The sequence below is a fragment of the Aulonocara stuartgranti genome (assembly GCF_965226115.1).
Source record: "Aulonocara stuartgranti genome assembly, chromosome: 18".
Taxonomy (NCBI): domain Eukaryota; kingdom Metazoa; phylum Chordata; class Actinopteri; order Cichliformes; family Cichlidae; genus Aulonocara; species Aulonocara stuartgranti.
In genome coordinates, this window is record NC_138954.1 from 7,319,435 (window position 1) to 7,339,120 (window position 19,686).

General features: G+C 40.1%; 1 protein-coding gene across 9 annotated transcripts in view; it reads left to right on the forward strand.

Moving 5' to 3' along the window:
* pard3ab (par-3 family cell polarity regulator alpha, b) overlaps positions 1-19,686 on the forward strand; it is a 262,424-nt gene that overhangs the window by 195,545 nt on the left and 47,193 nt on the right. The window contains exon 24 of one of the 9 annotated variants that reach the window (XM_082512089.1): positions 11,468-11,490. The exons of the other annotated variants lie outside the window; for them this stretch is intronic. Within the exon in view, the coding sequence (XP_082368215.1) occupies positions 11,468-11,490 (23 nt within the window). The remainder of the gene's footprint in view (positions 1-11,467; positions 11,491-19,686) is intronic. 9 annotated transcript variants of the gene reach the window in all.

The following is a 19,686-nucleotide window of genomic DNA, read 5'->3' on the forward strand; positions in this document are numbered from 1 at the left end:
ATTCATATAATTAATATCCTACCAGCAGCTACCGTTTAATGGTCTGAGAAGTGTGACGTCAAGTAACAACATTCTCAGATTCATAGTAATCCCTCCACAAAAATAACAGCTGTGCAGAAGCAACAGAATCCCCCCCTTAAGTGCATTGTTGATTGATACAGTGATGAGGATTATGTCTCGTATTTATGTGGTGGATATCGATGCTTGACATTCCAAACATTTTAATGACAGACAACCTGCTGTGATCGCACTAAACACTGCCACCCTCTGAGTCCTAATCAGAATTAAGTGTTTGATCTGAGCTTACGTGAATATGTACAGTAATCCAAGATTACGCTGTCATCAAAATAATTAGTGGAGTGCAGTTCAGAGTGCAAAATAGTATAGGAAAAGGGAAATGTCTTTAATATAAGTTTGATGCACTGAACTTTTATTTTTCCTTTATCCCAAATTTACAAGCTTATTCTTGTAGTCTCTGTGAGATTAGAAATTTTTTTTAACCTACATGAATGATTATTTATTTATTTATTTATTATTATTTTCTTTTTTGAAGCAAAGCCCACACCAGGAAAAAAACATTTGAAGATTCATAAAACAAAGATGGTTTTCTTAATTGGCACCAAAACCTGATATAGATTCAGATACTCGATCTGTCCTCATGAAAAAGCTTTTTCTTCTCATTTTTGGGTCAGTAACTTTATCTCAACCCTTTCCATTTGTGAGTAATGTTTCTCACAAGACCGCAGACATGGGGTGGAAGCCCTTGGGGACACTGGAAGGTATTAGAGTGAACAACAGAAAGCAAGGAGTGGTTAGTATTGAAACTGCAGTGCGCACACACACGGATACATATTGTGAGATTAGAGGCGAGGAAGATCCAAATAATGGTAGCTGGAATTTATGAGTATAATTGAGTTTGAAGTTTTTAGAAATTTACTGTGTCAGTGTTCGACTGTATGTGTGCGCGTGTTTATTGTCAGGGACAGTCTGAGGGCCATCTCCACCCAGTATTGACCATGTCTGATGGCGTAATGATGTCATTCCTTCTTATTTGGAGCCAGACTGTCCGTCCATCTGAAGACCTTTAGTTTTAGATTTTCTGAAAATGCCAGCAATGAAAGAGTGGTACAAAGTACAAGAGACTGGATGGAGAAAATATTGGGGAAAAAGTAACAATTAACTATTAACTGCTTACTGTTACTACACGTGACATTGCTTATTGATTAAAAAGTTGTTGTACATGAACTAACCTAAGTAAATACATTTCTCAGTTTGACCCGTATGTGCTTCTTTACCACAAGAATAGTGCTTAAAAGATATTGTAGTTGTATTTTCTTATTTTATGCAATAAATAAATAAATAAATAAATAAAATTTTTAAACATGTCCAAATAACTCAAAATAAAATCCCCATTCTTAATTCAGTTTAATTCAGTTATATTTACAAAATAATTTGGTGCTATATAATGTAAAGACCCTATAATATTACAGAGAAAACCCTAACAACAAGATCAGGGGGTCATTATGAGCGAGCACTTTGGCAACAGTGGAAAGGAAAAACTCCCTTTTAACAGGAAGAAACCTGTGGCAGAAGCAAAGGTTATTAATAACAACTTAAAGGTGCTGTTGCTTATAAATAATTTGTATTAAGGTTAATGCATATTAAAAGTAAATAGTTAAGGAGAGAATGGTCTTAATTATTGGAATTGTGATTTTACAATATCTTAATGCCAAATAAATCGATAAGTGCTTCATAATGACGGAGGCTGCAATATGCTCCTAATACTTACAAGCCAATAAGAAAGTAGGAACTGGCAAATACGTGTTTTCAAAAACTGTGAATGTATGAAAGGAATCACATGTTGCCTTTAAACCTGACAACAAAAACCTTATTAAGCAATACAGGTTTGTAGTAAATCAGCATAGCAGCAATAAAAGGATTTTATGAAACTGGAACATCATGATGTTCCTCGAAGTCGCATTGCATTACTTTGTGACTATTACAACGAGAAGAGTTCTTCGACCAGGCAAGTTGAATAACTGTTTTTATCAACACCCCAGGGAGGTCGTTATAAGTTAAAGAAGTCTCTCATAAAAATAAAACTGTTCTCACCATATCTCCAAAAATCTGAAAAAGGTTTTTACACTTAAGCTTTTTACACTTAAGCTTTTACTGGGTCAGATCAATTATTTAGCACGATTAGCATCCCTGTGTGTTTTGTTACTAAGATTCTCACCGATTTCTGTGTTTCTTTTTGTGTCTTTTTTGGGGGGGAGGGGGGATTATTATTCATTCAGTTCAAAGGTTAGAAAGAAAAATGTTTTCTTCAGTTTTCTTTAAGCAAGAATAAAAATCAAAACTGTCAACTTAAAGGCACGACTCGTCACAAAGCCTGGAAGCAGTGAAGCCATTAATGTCACAAATGTCTCTGCAAAATCCACTTAAGGTATTTAATATTCATCAGATCAAGGAATTTGCCAACATTTCTAATAGCACTCAAAAGCGCTTAACTGCAGCTGGGCCATCTCTGACAGTATGTTGCGCATTAGTGTGGCGGTAATGGTGCGCTGCCCGCGCGACATATTCTGCTTTATTTCCCACTGTGAATGGAATGCAGCCTGTCACAGTGGGAGCACGAGGAGACGGGCAAAGCAGAGGTGTAAGTGGGGAACTCTTGACCATCTGCGTTTTAGCACAAGAGCGGGATTCAGAGTCTGGTCTGAGCCTAAAAGGCTGTTGACCCACATTTTGTGTCATAGATGGCACTTTGTATCACTTAGCTGTCTGCATGCAACTCCCCGTGTCCCTGTGTGTGTGCGTGTGTGCAGGTGTTTAACTTGCAAGCATCATACAATAACTTGGGTGGAGTTGTGTCAATTCTTATTTACAGCATTTTATTTCATTTTTTTGTTAAAAACAAACACTGTAGTTCAGTTAACAAAGAATCATTAGTTGCATAAGAGAAAATCTGTGTAAATGAAATCTCTTTGGGACCGCTGAATGGACGAAACAAGCAGTTAAAAGATGTTTTCTTTGTGCTCTTGTAAATTATTCATTTTCTTTGAGACGTGAAGGCATAACAGAATAATTTATAATTTTCATGAATGGAATCAAACTGGAGATGTTATTACATGTCAGCTTTGTAATTACATATACTACTTGACTACTAGAACAATCGAAAAAATTGCCCCCATTAAAAATTAATAATTTATTCAAATCATGATAATAAAGAATAGGGTAATAAATCTTAGTTGAAAGACTCTTCAGGACTACCATTACATTCCCCCTGGAGCACCAACCCCTATCATGCATTAATCCATCCTAAACTGGACCACACTGGGAAATCCTTGGCAGGTGGGGTTATGTATTACCTAATTAGAGTTTTGATTTAAGACTCATCTCTAAATAATGGAATCACACACACACACAAACACATGTGCGTACTGGGTGGAGAGATGTGGAACATATAAACGCAGGATGGACTGTGTTCGTCTAATAGTAGCAGGTATGTCAAACTAGCAGAGTAGGTCACTTGCAAGTTTTTGCAAGTTAATGCAAATGTGTGCATGCACTTGCTAGAAAGACGGGACCTAAAATGACCAGTTATTCAAATATGTGCCGTTAGGTAGACAAAGCATGGCTCTACCTGGGTTGTCCCTGTTTTTTTTCCCATTTTTTATTTTGATTTAAATCACAGCAGATCCTGAGAGCCTGCTGGTTTTCATTAGAACAGCCTGTTCCCTCTTAAGCCTCCCTCCCCTTCCTCTAAACCATAAACGCCTATGTCAGTCGGTCTTCAGTGCACGCTAATCCCACCAGCGCAGATATATGGCTACTTTCAAGTAGCTCAGTCATGGATTTCACATTTTCCTTTTCGTAATTCCTTCTTCAAAATGACCGCGGACGTTAAAGTGCTCCCATCTTGCAACCTGATGACCTCATTACAAATGGCACACGGCATGTAGGTAGATGTACAACAACAATCTGGGACAGTGTAAGTGGGGACTTTGGTTGTAAAGAAAGAGAGGAAGGAGGGGGTCGCGAGGAGTTGTTTGACAACGAAACAGTTGAGCCATTAGGGATGTACCGGCTGAGTTTGCTGGGAGTTACAGCATGTTGCAACATCCTCGGAAATTTTCACGCTCCCGTTCCTCCCCTCTTTAGACCTTCTCATGCTCATCCCCTATTCAGATGCTTACTCCCCAACAGCATATGGCATTCAGTATTAATGTATTTATGCTTCATCTTGCTGCTCTCCTCTCTGGTGTCAAACATTGCCGCTTTCGTTTCTTTTCTCACAAAATACCTGGAGCAGCAGGAGGTTGGGAAGTTAAAGAGAAAGTGAAGCTACTCAAACTTTTCAAGCTTTGCAGTTTGCATGCGTACGCAGAGGACTCCAGAGTGCCTCTGCTTACAGCTGCACCGCTGTTGGAGATGCATCACTTCTCAACTCCGCGATTATTAGATCAGAGTCAGCAGGAAAGACGGGGGAAATGAAAAAACACACAAATATGCACACGACAGACCACAGGGCATCAGAGGAAACTTTTTCATCACGCTGTTGGGAGCATAGTGTCCTCTTTGAAATAAAGATATTTACGATTATCCTTCCTTGGAAAAAGCAAAGCGTGACTGGTTTTTGATTTCATTCTGCGCCTGTCTTCTTCTTCTTCTTCTTCTTCTTCTGCAGCTCATTACCAGAAAACACGCACTCATGCCTTCGATCTTTTCTACATTTTATCCAGCACGTCCGCAGCTCTTACACCCGCACTCCCTTCTCAACAAGACTTGTTCTTGCACCACATAAAAATTACATCAGGGCTCTCATCTTTAAATGGCCTATGACATTTATAGATGGGTTGAAGTGTGCATTCTCTGTGCCGTTTCGGCCCGGGGCCTATTAAAGCAATTGAATCGTCTTTGCATCTCGTCTTTGAAGTGTTGGGAGAATAACTGTGCTGTCCAAGTTCTGGTTAATCATTAGTGATAGCAAAGCGCTCCATGTGAAAAGCACTGCTTTTATAGCAGCAGCAAGCACAGCATGGGGTGTCTGTTAGGCCCTCGTAGATAATGTAATCTCTAGTCTGGTAAGGGGAAAAGGAGAAATGGGGAGAGATTTTGATGCAGCAGGGAAACTGTTTTTATGTGTGCTCTCTTTATGCCTGTGGGGTGTCAAACAGAGCTTTGGTTATGAGAATCCTTTATTTGTGTGATGATGTAGCCATTAGGGCCCTGTGTCGTGCCTCTCCGTCTCATAATGTTGCTCTGGATGTGAACTTCTACAAAGGGTTTCGGCCTGTATTCATTTTCTGATGGTTAGATACGACGCCCGCCTGCAGGCTTCTTGTCTCATGTGATGCGCAGCTACGAAGCAAAACAGCAGAGAAGCAGAGCTCTGTCCTCGGCTGGGAGTCACCTGCCATGTGAACTGCTGGATTGTTGTGTTTAGCCTCAGGAGACATGAAAACTTATGCTTTGACTGCCTGACCTGAACATTTGAAAAGTGGGAATTGTACAGGCTTGGTTTTCATTCAACCAACACATCATTTTTTATCAAAAACTATATCAGGACTGGACAAGATGAGATGGTCTTTGGTGATTCCGTGTGCCGTCGGGATGCTGCGTGTGCTGAAAGATTTCAAATGCATTTTTCATATAGTTTGCAGATGAATTATCGAAATCTGCACCACATAAGTGGATATTTTCACTACTCGTAATAAATCCAAAATAAATCTCTCGTTCTGTTACAACGTTAGACCATAATAGGCAATCTTACAGACGAGCAGAGCTTATTAAGAGTGTTTTTCCTTCATCTGATGAAGTATGATGATTTATGGTTTTTTAAACTTGATACCGTTTCTTAGCCAAAAGCAGACATTGATAATAATAGAGACTGTTTTCAGTAAGAGAGTTTAATGTTTTGCACCTGGCTTTCATCATACACGAGTTGCATGTGTGCTGCTTGGAAAGATAAACGTGAGCTCACTGATGATGAGTGACTTTGCACCTTGCGAGACCCTCGGAAACGTGCGATGCATTAAGATAGTGTCTCAACAAAAGCAGACAGACACACTGATCTCATCTGTGTGTTGATAAACTGCTGTGTATGCAATTTTCAGAAAATATACTATTTACTCACAAAGAGTTCTGGGGAGCCCAGTTGCTTATCCACTGTTTCATTCACATATGACCTGACGCCAGGCTGTTGTTGATCATCATCCTCCTGTCTGTCTTCTCTTTGCTCTTCTCTAAGAAGTGCAGTACAAGTGTTTTACCCATGACATTATGGCGATATAAAGGCTGTCCATCTGAGTCATTTCAGTCTCCGATTCGCTGCAGCTCTATGGGTGCATAAGTAAATGTCAATCTAGATGTGTGCGGTTGGGTATGAGTGTGTAATTTCAGGAAATGGACATCAGGCCTCCCTGGCTTGTCTTCAGCTCAGCGTGCTGCCCACAATGCTGAGGCCTCAGGTTTCCCACACGGAGGGCAGAAAATAGAGGGCGTTCCTCCAAAGCTGTCGGCAGAGCTCAACCAGCAGGAGCTGCAGCCTGCATCACAACGACTGTTTTTTATTTAGAGGAGGAAGGCAGGGATACTGAGAGGGAGTGGGAAAGGAAAGGAGATGATGAGGTCTGGGGTGGTCAAGAGAGGACTGGAGGAAAACCCAGAGAGGAGGGAGAGTGGAAAATAGTTTGGTACTTTTTCTGTTATGTAGGGGAAAAGAACAGAACATCCAAATTAGGAAAAACTATCCACAGTATTAGTATTTAGTTTGATCTAAATTCCAGCAATTTGCAGTCAAAAGAATGACAGAAATATCTTATTTAAACGAGGATGCTTTGGTTTCAAGAAGAAAAACAGAGCAGTTGACATGACCAACTATAAAGTACAAATAATCATCGTTACAACGCAGGACAAAATGCGGTTTGGGCATCCGCAGCTTTGTTTCTGTTGTTTTTTTGTAAGTCGCCCATTTCAACTATATTTAGCCCTAAAGTTGTGTTTGGTTCCTTTTGGAGCATATTGTGTGTGACACCCAGTCTACAGACCTGCCTAGCAACAACTTTCTATGGTTACATGTATAAAAAAAAAAAACCCAAGAAATTAAATATGATCACTTGTGACTCCAAAGCTAAGATGGTGACGGCCATTATGACTTCATTTTAGAAGTCTAGTATCAAGTTAAGCCAAACAATCAATCACCTGACATTTGACTGCTGTTTATCCAGGTTACTGTGGTGCAGTTCATTAAAAATAAATAAATAAATAAATATAAAAATAGATATCTGAGTATTTAGTGCATTTTCATGGACTGTCTTAGCCCAACACAAATAGACATTTATTCAAATTCATAAGATTGTTGGGAGAATACAATGTTGCCAATAAAATAAATCTTCTTTTCGAATTGCATCGGGCTGCTGTTGTTTGCAGCCCCCTCTCTCCTCTCTGCTTTAATAAGTGTAACTGCATTTGGGATTAAGAGACCCCCTGTTTCAGCGACTTCAATGTAATTATCTTTGGCCCCTTTCCACGCACACAATCACACACACACAACTATAGGGCTTTTTTGTTTATTTAATTAGATGCAATGATTTTATGGTGGTGGGAAAAAGAGGAAAAGTCATTAGACTAATTACCAAAGTCTCAGTAGCAAAGTGTGTATCTGCACTTTGTCATCGGGATAAAAGATTCAATGTGTCGTCCTTTTATGACACCAGAGAAATGACTCGAGACTGCTGCGAATGATTTGCCAAACAAAACCCTTCCTTTATGCTTCCGTGTTTTTGCAAATCTCCAATAAACTTGGCTTCTCTGCTAAGACACCAGGCACGTGGAAAGTCACCGAGTTCACTTTCCATGTATGTTGCTTATTTTCTTACGATCTACATGGTTGGGTGAGGATGTTGATTTGGGTCAAGAAGAATTTAATATGTTTTGGTGTTGGCTCTAAAAATAGGGGTTGTGTTTGGTCAGCTTTGAGTCCGCGGTAGAATTAGTTGTTAAAAAATGTATTAAATGCCCTTTTTATTTAATGTCTGTAAGTAACCATATTCTCATATAATTCCACTTGAATTCATTTGGATGTTCACTTTGGGATCTGTATGACTTCTGTTCAGTATGACAGTGAAAGTGATCCAGTGCTGTTTTTAGTCACCAGTAGTGCTAGAAAGCAGTTAACACCATGTGGGTATCTTACCTAGCATGGACGCCTCGATAGCTGGTTAGCTCAGACATTTGCTGACGTGGGAGTAAACTTTGTTCTCAGTTTGCTTTGTTCTTCTTCTTTGGACTGAACACTGACCAGCTAATGGCAAGTTTCCATAACATCTGCTAGTCGTGCAGAAGTGTCTGTATGCAACTCTCGAAACTGTGGCTCGGCAAAGCAAAAAGAAAATACAACTACTAAAGATGTAATGTAGCCAAACTGAGTTGCAAATTAATTATTTACTGATGTTCTGAGAAAAGCCACTCGAAGCAAACTCAAAGAAGATAAATCACAGGAAAAATGTCCGTCCCCACTATTGTGTACTTGGATTAAAACCACATTAACTTTATTTAAAAATCTGTGGTGAAATAAGTGAAACTGTACCGCCCGTGATTGAAACCATGTTTTTAGTTTCACCACACCGCCCTACTGTGATGTCAGTCAGATGGTCTGTTTTCACATGATAGATGGGCTGAAGAGGAGCCTCACTGCCATAAGACACGTTCGTGTGTTTAACATTTGAACAGATGACCAGATTGATAGAAAGATCCTTTTGATTCCTCATTCATTTGTCTTTGTCCTCACACAAGCAAGACTCGAGTTAAATTATTGTCCTTGTTAATGTGTAATGACTACGTGATGACAGGGGAGGCTCATGCCAAGACGCCTCTTCTTTGATTGGTAATTGGGTTCTCAAATCACCTTAAATCACACACAAAGGGGAAACATTCTAGATTAAAGGGATCTCAATTACTCCTCATTTACCTGATATTTTCAAGACGTCAGGCTACAACCTCCCCTCTTTCTTCACATATCCTATTCCATGTACTGTCCACTTAAGGACTACTGACAAGAAGCAGACATCTGCAAGCAGTGGCCCTTTGCCCCGACAGACCGCCGGTTCCAAAACTACTCGCCTTTAGTTCTCGTGGGTTAAAGAGGGAGAATGTGAGGATAAGAAATTGAGCAGTGCTTTTTAAAAAAGAAAAAGTCCCAGAGGCCTCCAGAAACATTAAGAAAGGAAGGGAGAGATAGTTTAGTGGAAGAGAAGGAGGAATCTATGAAGTGTTGACAGCTTTGTTGGTTGGCGGTGAGGAAGGGAAACTTCTTTTCCAGTCTCCCCTGATGAGCCATGTCAGTATTTCTTAATATATTTCTCTATTAGTTGTGAGTCTTTTATAAAATAAAAGGATTTTCCACATTTCCAGTAAGTTTTTTTTAATTCAGTTTTAAAAGATTCATAAAGTTGGAAAGCAAAGAAACATTTCTACTGCTTTTTCTTGTAAAATACAGACGAGTGGTCCCTCTCGAGGCCCTTAAGATTAGCCAAATAAAGAATAATTGGGGACGGAAATCTTAGCGATTACGGCTCATAGCTTCGTTCTAAGGGGTCATAAGCCAGCAGCCTAGGACCATTACTCTACTAGTCATACTACTGTAAGTGATTTTTTTCCCCCCTTGTTGTGTCTTAGTGGAACTTAAAAGAGGAAGAGCGTAGTCGCAGCCAGACCCGTGCGAGGCCTATTGATCCCTGCCAGCGTCTTTCTCTCCCCCCTTTAGATAATGGATTGCCAGCACATCCACTCCTACCCCCATCTCCCCTCCCCTCAGGCCCGTTAGTACAAATAATGTCTAATCAATATGCGCCGCAGTCCCCGCGAATATCCTTTTAACACTAGATTTATGTCACAGCAGCGCACACTCTCTCTTACTCATTTCACTTACCAGCCAATCAATTTAACCAATCACAGCGAAGACCCGTTTCTCTTCATCGTATGCAGTTAAATACATTTTTATTTTAGTTTAGTTCTAATTAAATGCCCTATATCAGCATGTCCTCAGCGGCGTGCCTTGATTGGGTTAGATTGTGCAGTAGCGGGGCAGTTTGGTCACACATCTGAGGCTTTATTGACTATTTGGAATCTATTATGTAGATTTGCATTGATTGGAGATTTCAGTTCATCACTCACTGTCTGCGTGCAGTTGTCGGTGAACAAGTTGTAATGGCAGATCGCTGCATCAAGAAGGGATTTTTCTCTGCTTTGTCACATCTGTCACTTTGGCGGGTTTGACACGTTGTGTATATGTCGGTGCGCGTGTTACATTTTAATGAGCAGGAGGTCTGGTGTCTTATTTAAGGAATATATCAGCAGGACACAGGAGAGCGCTTCTCATAATTATTTAGTTTAGAAAATCTCAAACTGGTAAAAGGCCAGTATTGTTTCTTTGTTTTCACTCGTAAAGAAAAGCGTGGAAGAGGCTATGTGCTGCTCCATGCCTTTCTCTGCATCGGTATAGATATACATATTCATGAGTGGGTGAGGAAGAATGTGGGGTAAACGATCTGTCTCATGAGGGGTGCTCCTGTGGCAGCAAAGCCAGCACTTAGTGCACTGAGGCTCGGGCTGCCCTGAGCTTCCCCTCTCAGTGGATCTGATTTCCGTGGCTGTACGTCGGAAGCAGTGATGACAACCACATGGGCAGAAGCTGTCTCTCTCCCTCGCTTGCCTGTTTCAACGGCATTTGACTCAACAGTTGTGCCTTTTGAGGAAATCAAACGTTTCCAGGGTTATGTGCCCCCTTTAATCAGGCTAATACAGTAGTTTGGTCTTGCAAGGGAAGCCTAAGTATGATTTGCTCTTCGAATTATCAAAATCATTTTGTTGTATGCTGCTGTTCTGCTTCTATCTTGCAGGATGTGACCTCAAAGTCGCTGTGTTATTGTGTTTTTTGAGGTGGCACCAATTTGTTAAATAGATCAAATATACACTTTCCAATTACAGCAGAAACACTCAAAACTTGGTTTTGAAACTGTAAAAAAAATTAGCTTCTGCGATTTCCATAATCTGAACCTGAATGTGCTGTTTTTCTGTCTTGCTCATTCCCTTGTTCCTTTATACATAGGTCTCTTACTTAAGGCCTACACTGTGTCATTAATTGACAAGTAATCCTCGACAAAAGGAAGCTTATGCATTTTTATCAGGTATTTCCGTATATTAACATTTAATGCCATACGAATTACGTCCAGATTTCGTGTGCTAATCCCCTTCCAAAACAGTAGATTTGGCTGTAAATGTTCCATCACTAACACTAATCCAGAGTGTATCCCTATCATGTTCCCCGAGCTATTTTAAGAGGGCACGTCTGTCATTTTACTGTATTTAAAAAAAAAAAAAAAACAGATGTTGGAATTAACTAATCCTTGTATCCTGTCAAATTTTGTGGATTTTTCACGCTTCGTGGACCTTGACAACCCAGTGACCGCACACTGACGGAGGAAGGTAATGGCAAGTGGTATTTATATGTTAATAGCTAGCTTATTCCTTAGTGTAGTACAAACCAGTTTCTTGCCAGAAACCAGAACTGGATCATGCAGTATATTTGCCATTTGCAGGTGGTTAATCATGGTTAATCACAGCAAATGGTAATAAACTGACTTGTATATTCAGTGCTTTTCAGTAATTGTCCCGTCGTTTGTGGCAAATTCTAAACATCTGATCCTGAAAGGGTAATACAAGTTTGTCTGTGCAGTTACTTTGATCCAGTGTCTGGTGAGCAGCTACACTTCATGGAAATGACAAATACAGACAGTATTTGACTGGCGTTTCCTATGAAAGTAAAAATGAAAATATGCTGTCTAAAAGTACATCCTGTTAAGTAGTGAATAGTAGTGAAAAAAAAACTGTTACAAATACTGCAAAAGCTTTTTGTTACAGTTTCCTTTTTCATGTTCTTTATCAGATAAGCATTAGATGCCCAAGTCTTCCAGTGCAGCTAATGACCCTCAAGCTTAGAACGAAAGCTTATATGCAGCTGTGAGTGTGGCAGGTGTGGTTAATGTAATTAACTATATTGATGTTTAAAGGAGGTGGTCAAACCCAGGAATACATTACAAGAAAAAACAGAAAAATAGGAATATTCTCAGAAGTGTTGATAATATTTCTTAGTTTCCATATAATCGTCCATCTAGTACAGCGGTTCCCAACCCCCGGTCCACGGACCGGTCCATGAGTCGTTTGGTACCGGACCGCAAGACTTCGACGCTCGGGTGTGAAATTTATGGTTTTCAGAGTTTTTAGTGTTAACTCAGTTTCCCTGGGTCTTTTCCAGTGTTGTAGCTGTGTGTCTTATTTTAAAAGAAATATTCACACGTTACCATAGCAACCAGAGAGCATTAAGGCCCAGGGAGGAGGATGTTACTTTCATTGTTGTTGGTGCATTTCAGGAGGACGCTGCTAATAAAGTTACACAATTACACAGTGAATTCACGTTTATTATTATATTTACAAAATACCACAGTTTTTGTCTTGGTCGTATCATTTTATTTTGTTATATTTATCCACGACACCTTAAAGTCTGTGAAAATATTGTCTGACATTAAACCGGTTCGTAGCACAAAAAAGGTTGGGGACCGCTGATCTAGTACATAGAAGTGCAATGTAAATATGTGAAACTAAGTAGTAAAGGCCAGCAACTACAGTAAAAATACTCATTATGCACAAATCTATAAGTCAATTACTAGAACAAATTTCCCTGTGAATTTACAGTAAACTACTGTGTACTACATATGCCAGTATAGTACTGCTAATTGTGTGGTTACTATTGCAGTGTTGCCTTTATGTTTCTACTCATAATATATTATTGCATTCAGTATTTTCTATAAAATCCTGCTTTATTTAACATAAAAAAATCCACATTGGGGAAAAAAAAAAAAGCTGGGCAGATACGATTAATCGCTGTAGTCATGGTTACCCATTGTTAGGTAAACCTTAATACAAGAAACCATAGCATACATACATGCAAATGGAAACACTGTATCAGTACAGCACTTGAGGATAAAGTATTTAAATTTAACTTTTAGATTACAGTATTTATTTCAGCAAAAGTCCAATTTAACTGACAAAGAAAAAAATGCTGTATTAGTGTAAAATTTCACAGTAGTTTGTTGTTAATACATCAGTAGTATCTGTATATAGTACAATATAAGAATAAAACAGTGTAATCGTCCTGTTTTACTTCATACAAATACCAAAAAAGGAGGAAATACAACCCTGATAATACGTTCAAAAGTCGTTTATGTTTAAGCTGTGACCTAGGATATACTACATGTACAATATAAATATACATGTAAAGGGCACGCTCCCATGTTATGGATTTCTAAGTGTGTTTATTTGGTGGCGGTTGCACCTGTTTGGTCCTGTTAAGGCTGCTCTGAGGCGATACTATGGTTGTGAGTTTGCGCCATATAAATAAAACTGCAGTGAATCACAATAGGCATAGTTCCAGTACAGTCACTACAGCAGTACAACTATTCCTGATACACCGAGGGAGGGAGGCAGCTTAACAAATAAGAGCTGATGGGAAAGATGAAGAATAGGGGGAGTGAAATGGAGAATACATTACATTTCAAATCTCATTTGTGGAACTCCGGCAGATATGAAAATGCAGGAGATTAATAAATGAAGGAGAAAGTGTTCTAATATGCACAATCAATTCAACATCTCTTGCCTCCACAATACAATGTAAAATATATTACAAGTGATTGAAGAGCTTTGTTCCATGATGAGATGGCCACCATTATGCACCATTATACTCCAGCTCTTACAATATGATTAACAGCACAACAGGCAAGGAAGAGGGGAATCATCATCTAGAGACAGGCGGATCCCTCGAGGCCTCCTGAGTTGTCTTGTCTGGCCGTCTAAAATACGGTGCTGCCATAGTGAGGTCACTCCAAGTGCGTGCACGCGTAGGCCTATCACGCCAACCAGCTTCGACACTCAACTAATGGCAAAAAGGCCTTTTAAAGTGGCACACTAAAACCCAGCACACACCCACGAAGCCTTAATGTCTTATTTATGGCCCCCTGGTTTGCTATAAAACCAGCCTGTGTCAGCAGCTAGTTGCAGGATCTCCAGGGATTCATTCACTTCATGCCAGTACGTAGACTGCACCCTCGCCTGTGTTCTTCCTTATTCAATTCTTCAACCGTCAGGGGCTCGGTCTTCTTCAGCACTGCGACACAAACTATGTCTGCAATTTGGCCGGCTAAAAAATGCTTTTAGTGATAAGAAAAAGTTGTTTTTTTATTTAGCTAGCTTGTTGTGGATATGGCCACAGCACTTTATCTCTGCTTCCCACTTTCCCATGTATCATCTCCTCTTCTCCCCCCTGATCTCTTTGAAGTCTTTACAGAAGGCTCTCACCGGACTCTGCCTTTTGCTGTCATTCAGTCTTATCTCTGCTCCCCTTCTTACTGTCTGCCCTTATCTATAAATATTTCTTTCCCTTCGGCCATCCTTTTAGCATCCCTTGACTTGTCGCTATCTCCCGTAACCTTGTGAGCTCAGCATCTCTTCTGACTTAAATGAAAAACTATCCAAATTTTACTTTCAGAAACCCAAACCCTACGTTTAAATTTAAGGCTAAATTTAAGACAGACTTGTTTGCTAATGTAAAAAAGATGCATTTGAATTCCTGGTTTCAGTCTGCCACACCTTTTTTTTTTTTTTTTTTTTTTTTTTTTTTTTTTGTTGCCTGCCTTTGTCTCCCACCACCATCTTGCCTCCTTTGTCATCTCCCTCACTCATCCTTCCTTCACACTTGGCCTATGAACCCCCATCCCCCCACCTGCTTTATCCCCTCATCCTCCCTTCCATTACTGTCTTCCCTCTTTGCTCCTTCATCCTCCACCCTCAGCCTCCCTTATCTTTCTCATCACAGCTTTCAGAAAGAGTTCCCATCTTGAGGTCTTGACAGCATTCTCTAGACAGAAACCAGCCTCCCTGAGGGATCTGAACCGTGGAGAGATGTGTGACGGGTACCTGCCAGAAACTCTGTGACTCCCTTTGAGTTTTCCATAGGGGCTCTTTGATGGGCTGCACTTGTATGTGTTTTGTGTGGGTGCATGTGTGTCGTTTTGTTGCATCAGGCAGAGCAGAGGATCTGTGCCGGCCTCGAAAAACAGATTTTTTTTCTTTCTTTTTTCTATTCAAACAAATGCGTAAAAATAAAACGTCCTAATTAATTAGAGCCTTTATGCGTCTCCATTTACAATATTAGGTTGGCGCCATTTACGACTAGAATTTGTTTTAATGTTGCAAGTGTTATTCTTCTGCCCACTGAAGTTTAGTTTGCCTCCCCATTTTGGATATTGGTCTTAAATCATAAAGTAACATTGAAATACAAAGACAATAAAACAAGCAACAAGTGTAGCTCAAAATTAGTATGACTGCATTACATCCACAACACAAACATCGAAAAATGTTTTAGATTTTTGCTTCATAAATTAGTCTAAATTCTAATTTTTTCTTTCTTTTCTCATTTTAGAATCACTGTTTAGATGCAGTGACAATTCCATGCACAAAGATGCGCTAGAAACATTAAATAAAGCAGACATGTTGCACCTATGTGTAGGGATGGGTACCGGTATCCGGTGCCATGATGGCACCGGTTCTGACATAAACGGTAGTAACCAGACCGAAAAGCAGCGCACATTTTGGTGCTTTTTTTTTCCTGAGATGTCATACACTTTGGATTCTAGCCAATCATTTTACGTTTCCGAGGGTAGTAGGCAGGCCCAGGTACGTACGTTCTTTTAGAGCAGAGCTACAGATTTAAAATGCCCAAGGCGAAGCGGTCAAAAGTCTGGCTGTACTTCACAGCAAAAGATGCAAACTCAGCAGCCTGCAACAAGTGCTTTAAGCTGATACTGTGATACTGTCAAAGGAGGTAACACCTCAAATCCGATGAAACACCTGGCGACGCATAGCGTTTTTTTAAAAGCCGAGAAATGACCTGTATGTGATAGATTGCTGCGAGACCTCACACCGGGCACATCTACTGCGGGTGTGGTGCCTGTTATCGGACGCGGAGCTAGCAACATCCCCCCAAAACCCGAAGAGGAGAGTCCTGGCCCCTAGCCCTGCCAGTGTAGCAGAAATGATGATGATGGCAGCAGCAGCCGTTCTTCTCTGCGTGAGGAGCTTAATGTTGTTCGTGTGTAATTTACGTTGAGTAGGCTAACCATGTTATTACATTAATGCATGTAAGGTGAACTAGCAAACACCGTCATAGCTACATGCGGCTGTCTTCTTGTTTGATGGCAGATACTCCCTTCACCCTGCCAAAAACGCTAAAATTACCAAAGAAAAAGTGGGAAACAGTTAAACATGAGAGGTTTTTGGACAAAGTTTGTGTTTTTTCCATTGTTTAAGCACTGCTTCCAGCCAAGAGTGATGCCATATATGCCCTATAGCTGCAGAAAACATTGTTATCTTTTTACAAAAAAACATGAGAGGTTTTTGGACAAATTTTGTGTTCTCTATTCTTTAAGCACCGGTTTGAGCACCGTTTAAGCACCGGCACCGTTTCAAAAGTACTGGTTTGGTACTGGTATCGGATAAAACCTAAACAATACCCATCCCTACCTATGTGCAGAAGCATTTTATGTAAACACCCTTACCAGTCACACAGACCTGATGTAGTCACCCTGTCAACTCCTCTGCTGCTAGGCGTCTAACTAAGCAACGACTGAGCCTAGGAGGATGTTTTGACAGGGGTTGTGAAGCAGGGTAGCCTGAATAGAGACCAGACAGCTTGTTTGTTTGTTTGCTTTCCCCTGTGCTCTCTTACCCTTAGGCAATGAGTATGACCAAATCTAATTCTGAATGCAACATATGATATTCCAGCTTAGTGGAAATTTTTGCATCCGGCAGCTACAAATTAATTTTCATATCGATAATTCTGCAGCTTGGAAATGTGTTTGTGAATTTTGTGATCTATAGCACAGATTTTTTTAAAGCATTTTTTCTGGTTCTGCAGTGAAGACTGAAACAATTTTTTTCCTATATTTGTTTTCAAATCTATCGTTTAATTGAAAAACATAACGCCTGCAGCGGGAAAACTATTGCTGGGATTTGTCAAAATGTGGGTCATTACTACACAGCTCCCCACAATCCAACACAGCCCAGACATACGCAGACGCATCCAGGAGAAAATAGTGAAAAAATTGTAAACTAGTCTAAAATAGCGCCTGAATTTTACTTCTAGTACAAATTTGCATGCGACTCAACAAAAGCCAGAGAATTTCCACCTCTTTGGGGAGTTCATGCTGCTTAGATTTGAATGGCAGGAAAAAGTGGAAGAGGGATTGACACAAGGCAGGGGAGAGCACGAAAGGGGAAGCGTCTGTACCCTGCTGATGCTATGGGTATTTTTCACGGTGGCCCTGCTTTGAAACATTTGTCCTGAAGAGAGGCAGGAAAGTCTTTATGCGCCTGTAGAGCCTCTCGGTGTTCATGGCTGCAGCTGGTTGTGTGGGAGCATTCGGCAGAGGGCTGGGAGGAGGTTACCCAGGATTTCCTGTTAAACAACTTCAGCTTCTGTTTTGCTGGGAGAGATGAATGGTTTTAAAAAACATTACTCTGTGCTGCTAAAGGGCATTAATATCTGGTGTTGATCTGAGACTTAACACTTTTCAAGTAAAGATATAAAGCCATAAGAAGGGACAGTTCCCAAGGAATTACATTGGAGATTATTGCAAATTTTTATTATTGTCACAATGTAGCCTTCTACGTTCACTTTTCTGTTGCCATATTATAAATGATTATTCAGTCTTTTGGCTTTTAAACTCATAATTGTCGTACTCAAACTGGACCTCAAGGATCATATTTCAAGGCTCATCACTATCTGAAGTAATAAGCCCCGACTCGTTGAGTATCTGACTCTTTATTGCAGTGTTATTGAAATCTTAAGCTTGCAAATATCAAGGAGACGACTCTAACCTTTAAATTTGTCTAGGAAAAAATAAATCCAAGATATTTCTGTGTGCCGTCTGTGCTTAAAATAAAACAGACACAGGATTTCGTGTTTCTTTTGCTCAGAATGTTTTGGGGGGTTTTGGTGGTGGTCTGGAAATCATGTCCTCCAAAAGCTCCTATATATACTGAATATTTCATGAGGCTGTTGTGTAGAGTCCCAGTTTTTAATGAATGCTTCCTGAACCACTGCTGCACTTTAGCTTCATTCCCAAGAGTGATTTGGAAAAACAAATGTCCTTTTTTTTTTCAGCTCATGTGAGATACATGCGTTGATTTAGTAACAAAAATACTCATTTGATACATTTTTTTAAGTCTTTCACAGAACAAGCAACTAAGTAACAGATCAGTAACAACATAGATCATATTCTGACCATATTCTGAACATTTAATACCAAGTGGCAAGACGTAATGTTTCCCATCAGAACATTGTAATTAGCTGATCAGTTTCAGTCAACAATGGTATAAAAAGAAAGAAAGCAAACAAGTCCGGCCTTTGAAATGTAATATTGCAAATATAGATGGTTCGATTTAACACAGAAGCACTGGCTGTTTTCTTTTCGATAAATATGTTTTACAGGAATCGCTGTCAGAGACTTGCGTTTGTAGAAAGATGTTATCTGGGTGGTTTAAGGGCATACGAGACTGAGGATGGGTTCATGTTTGGAACATGGTTTTGTCAAAATGCAGCCTGAGAGTGAGCATTTTCCCTGGCATCCAGGACACGTATTACCATGGCAATTATACATCAAATACTCAATCTTTCTCTCTCAAAATTGCCTGCTGTCACAAGATGCCTCCAGTCTCATTTTCTTCCAATGCTGCCCCGAAACGGGGAAAAAGGCCCCCTGCCTCCTGATGATAATGGATCCTAATTTGACTTAGATTATGATTTATCAGATGCTGCTCATGCTTCAGTCGGAAGTATTATGCAGCTCTCTGAGAATGGGAACCATTACAAGTGAGACATCCATCCGTCACCCACCGGTCGCCATAACGGAGAGAACAAGAGGGCCATATGAGCTGGACCGTGATGCCTGCCCCAGAAATTAGACTGCTCCAATTTGATTTCTTTTCTCTCTCTGTGGTGTTCTGCCTCTCCTCCCCCTTCATTTATGACTGCTCCCCTTTCTCCCAGTCCAGGTCAGGCCAAAATTGTCAGCCGGCATTGGACACGAGCATCAGTCAAACCCTAACACTTGCTAATAAAACGAGCATTGGAATTGTAATGTATGCCTGCTCGACTTACTTTAAGTTAAAATTGTCTCTACTCTGCTGCCATAGATGGGATGGATCCTTTTGTAGTTGCCGTGAATAATCTCCCACTCAGAGTGTCCACTTCCTAATGTACAGATCATTGTGACCACTAGCAAATTTACTGCACTGAGTAACTCTGTCTTTGATACATGCATAGATAAATCATTTTTTGAGACCTTAGGATATTTTGCCTCTCATGCATATAATAGGTTCAAAGTCATTACTATCCATTATTGAAGTTTTATGTGTTCTCCCATTTTACTAGTCTATTTTCCTGGGGTTTCTATTAGCTCCTTTTTTTGCCAGTTTTGAGGTTTGTCCACAGCAGGTGATGCCCTCTGATGGACGGTAGAGTGAGATTTACCTTTACCTGCAGTGCTCCCATCGAAGACTTTTATTGTA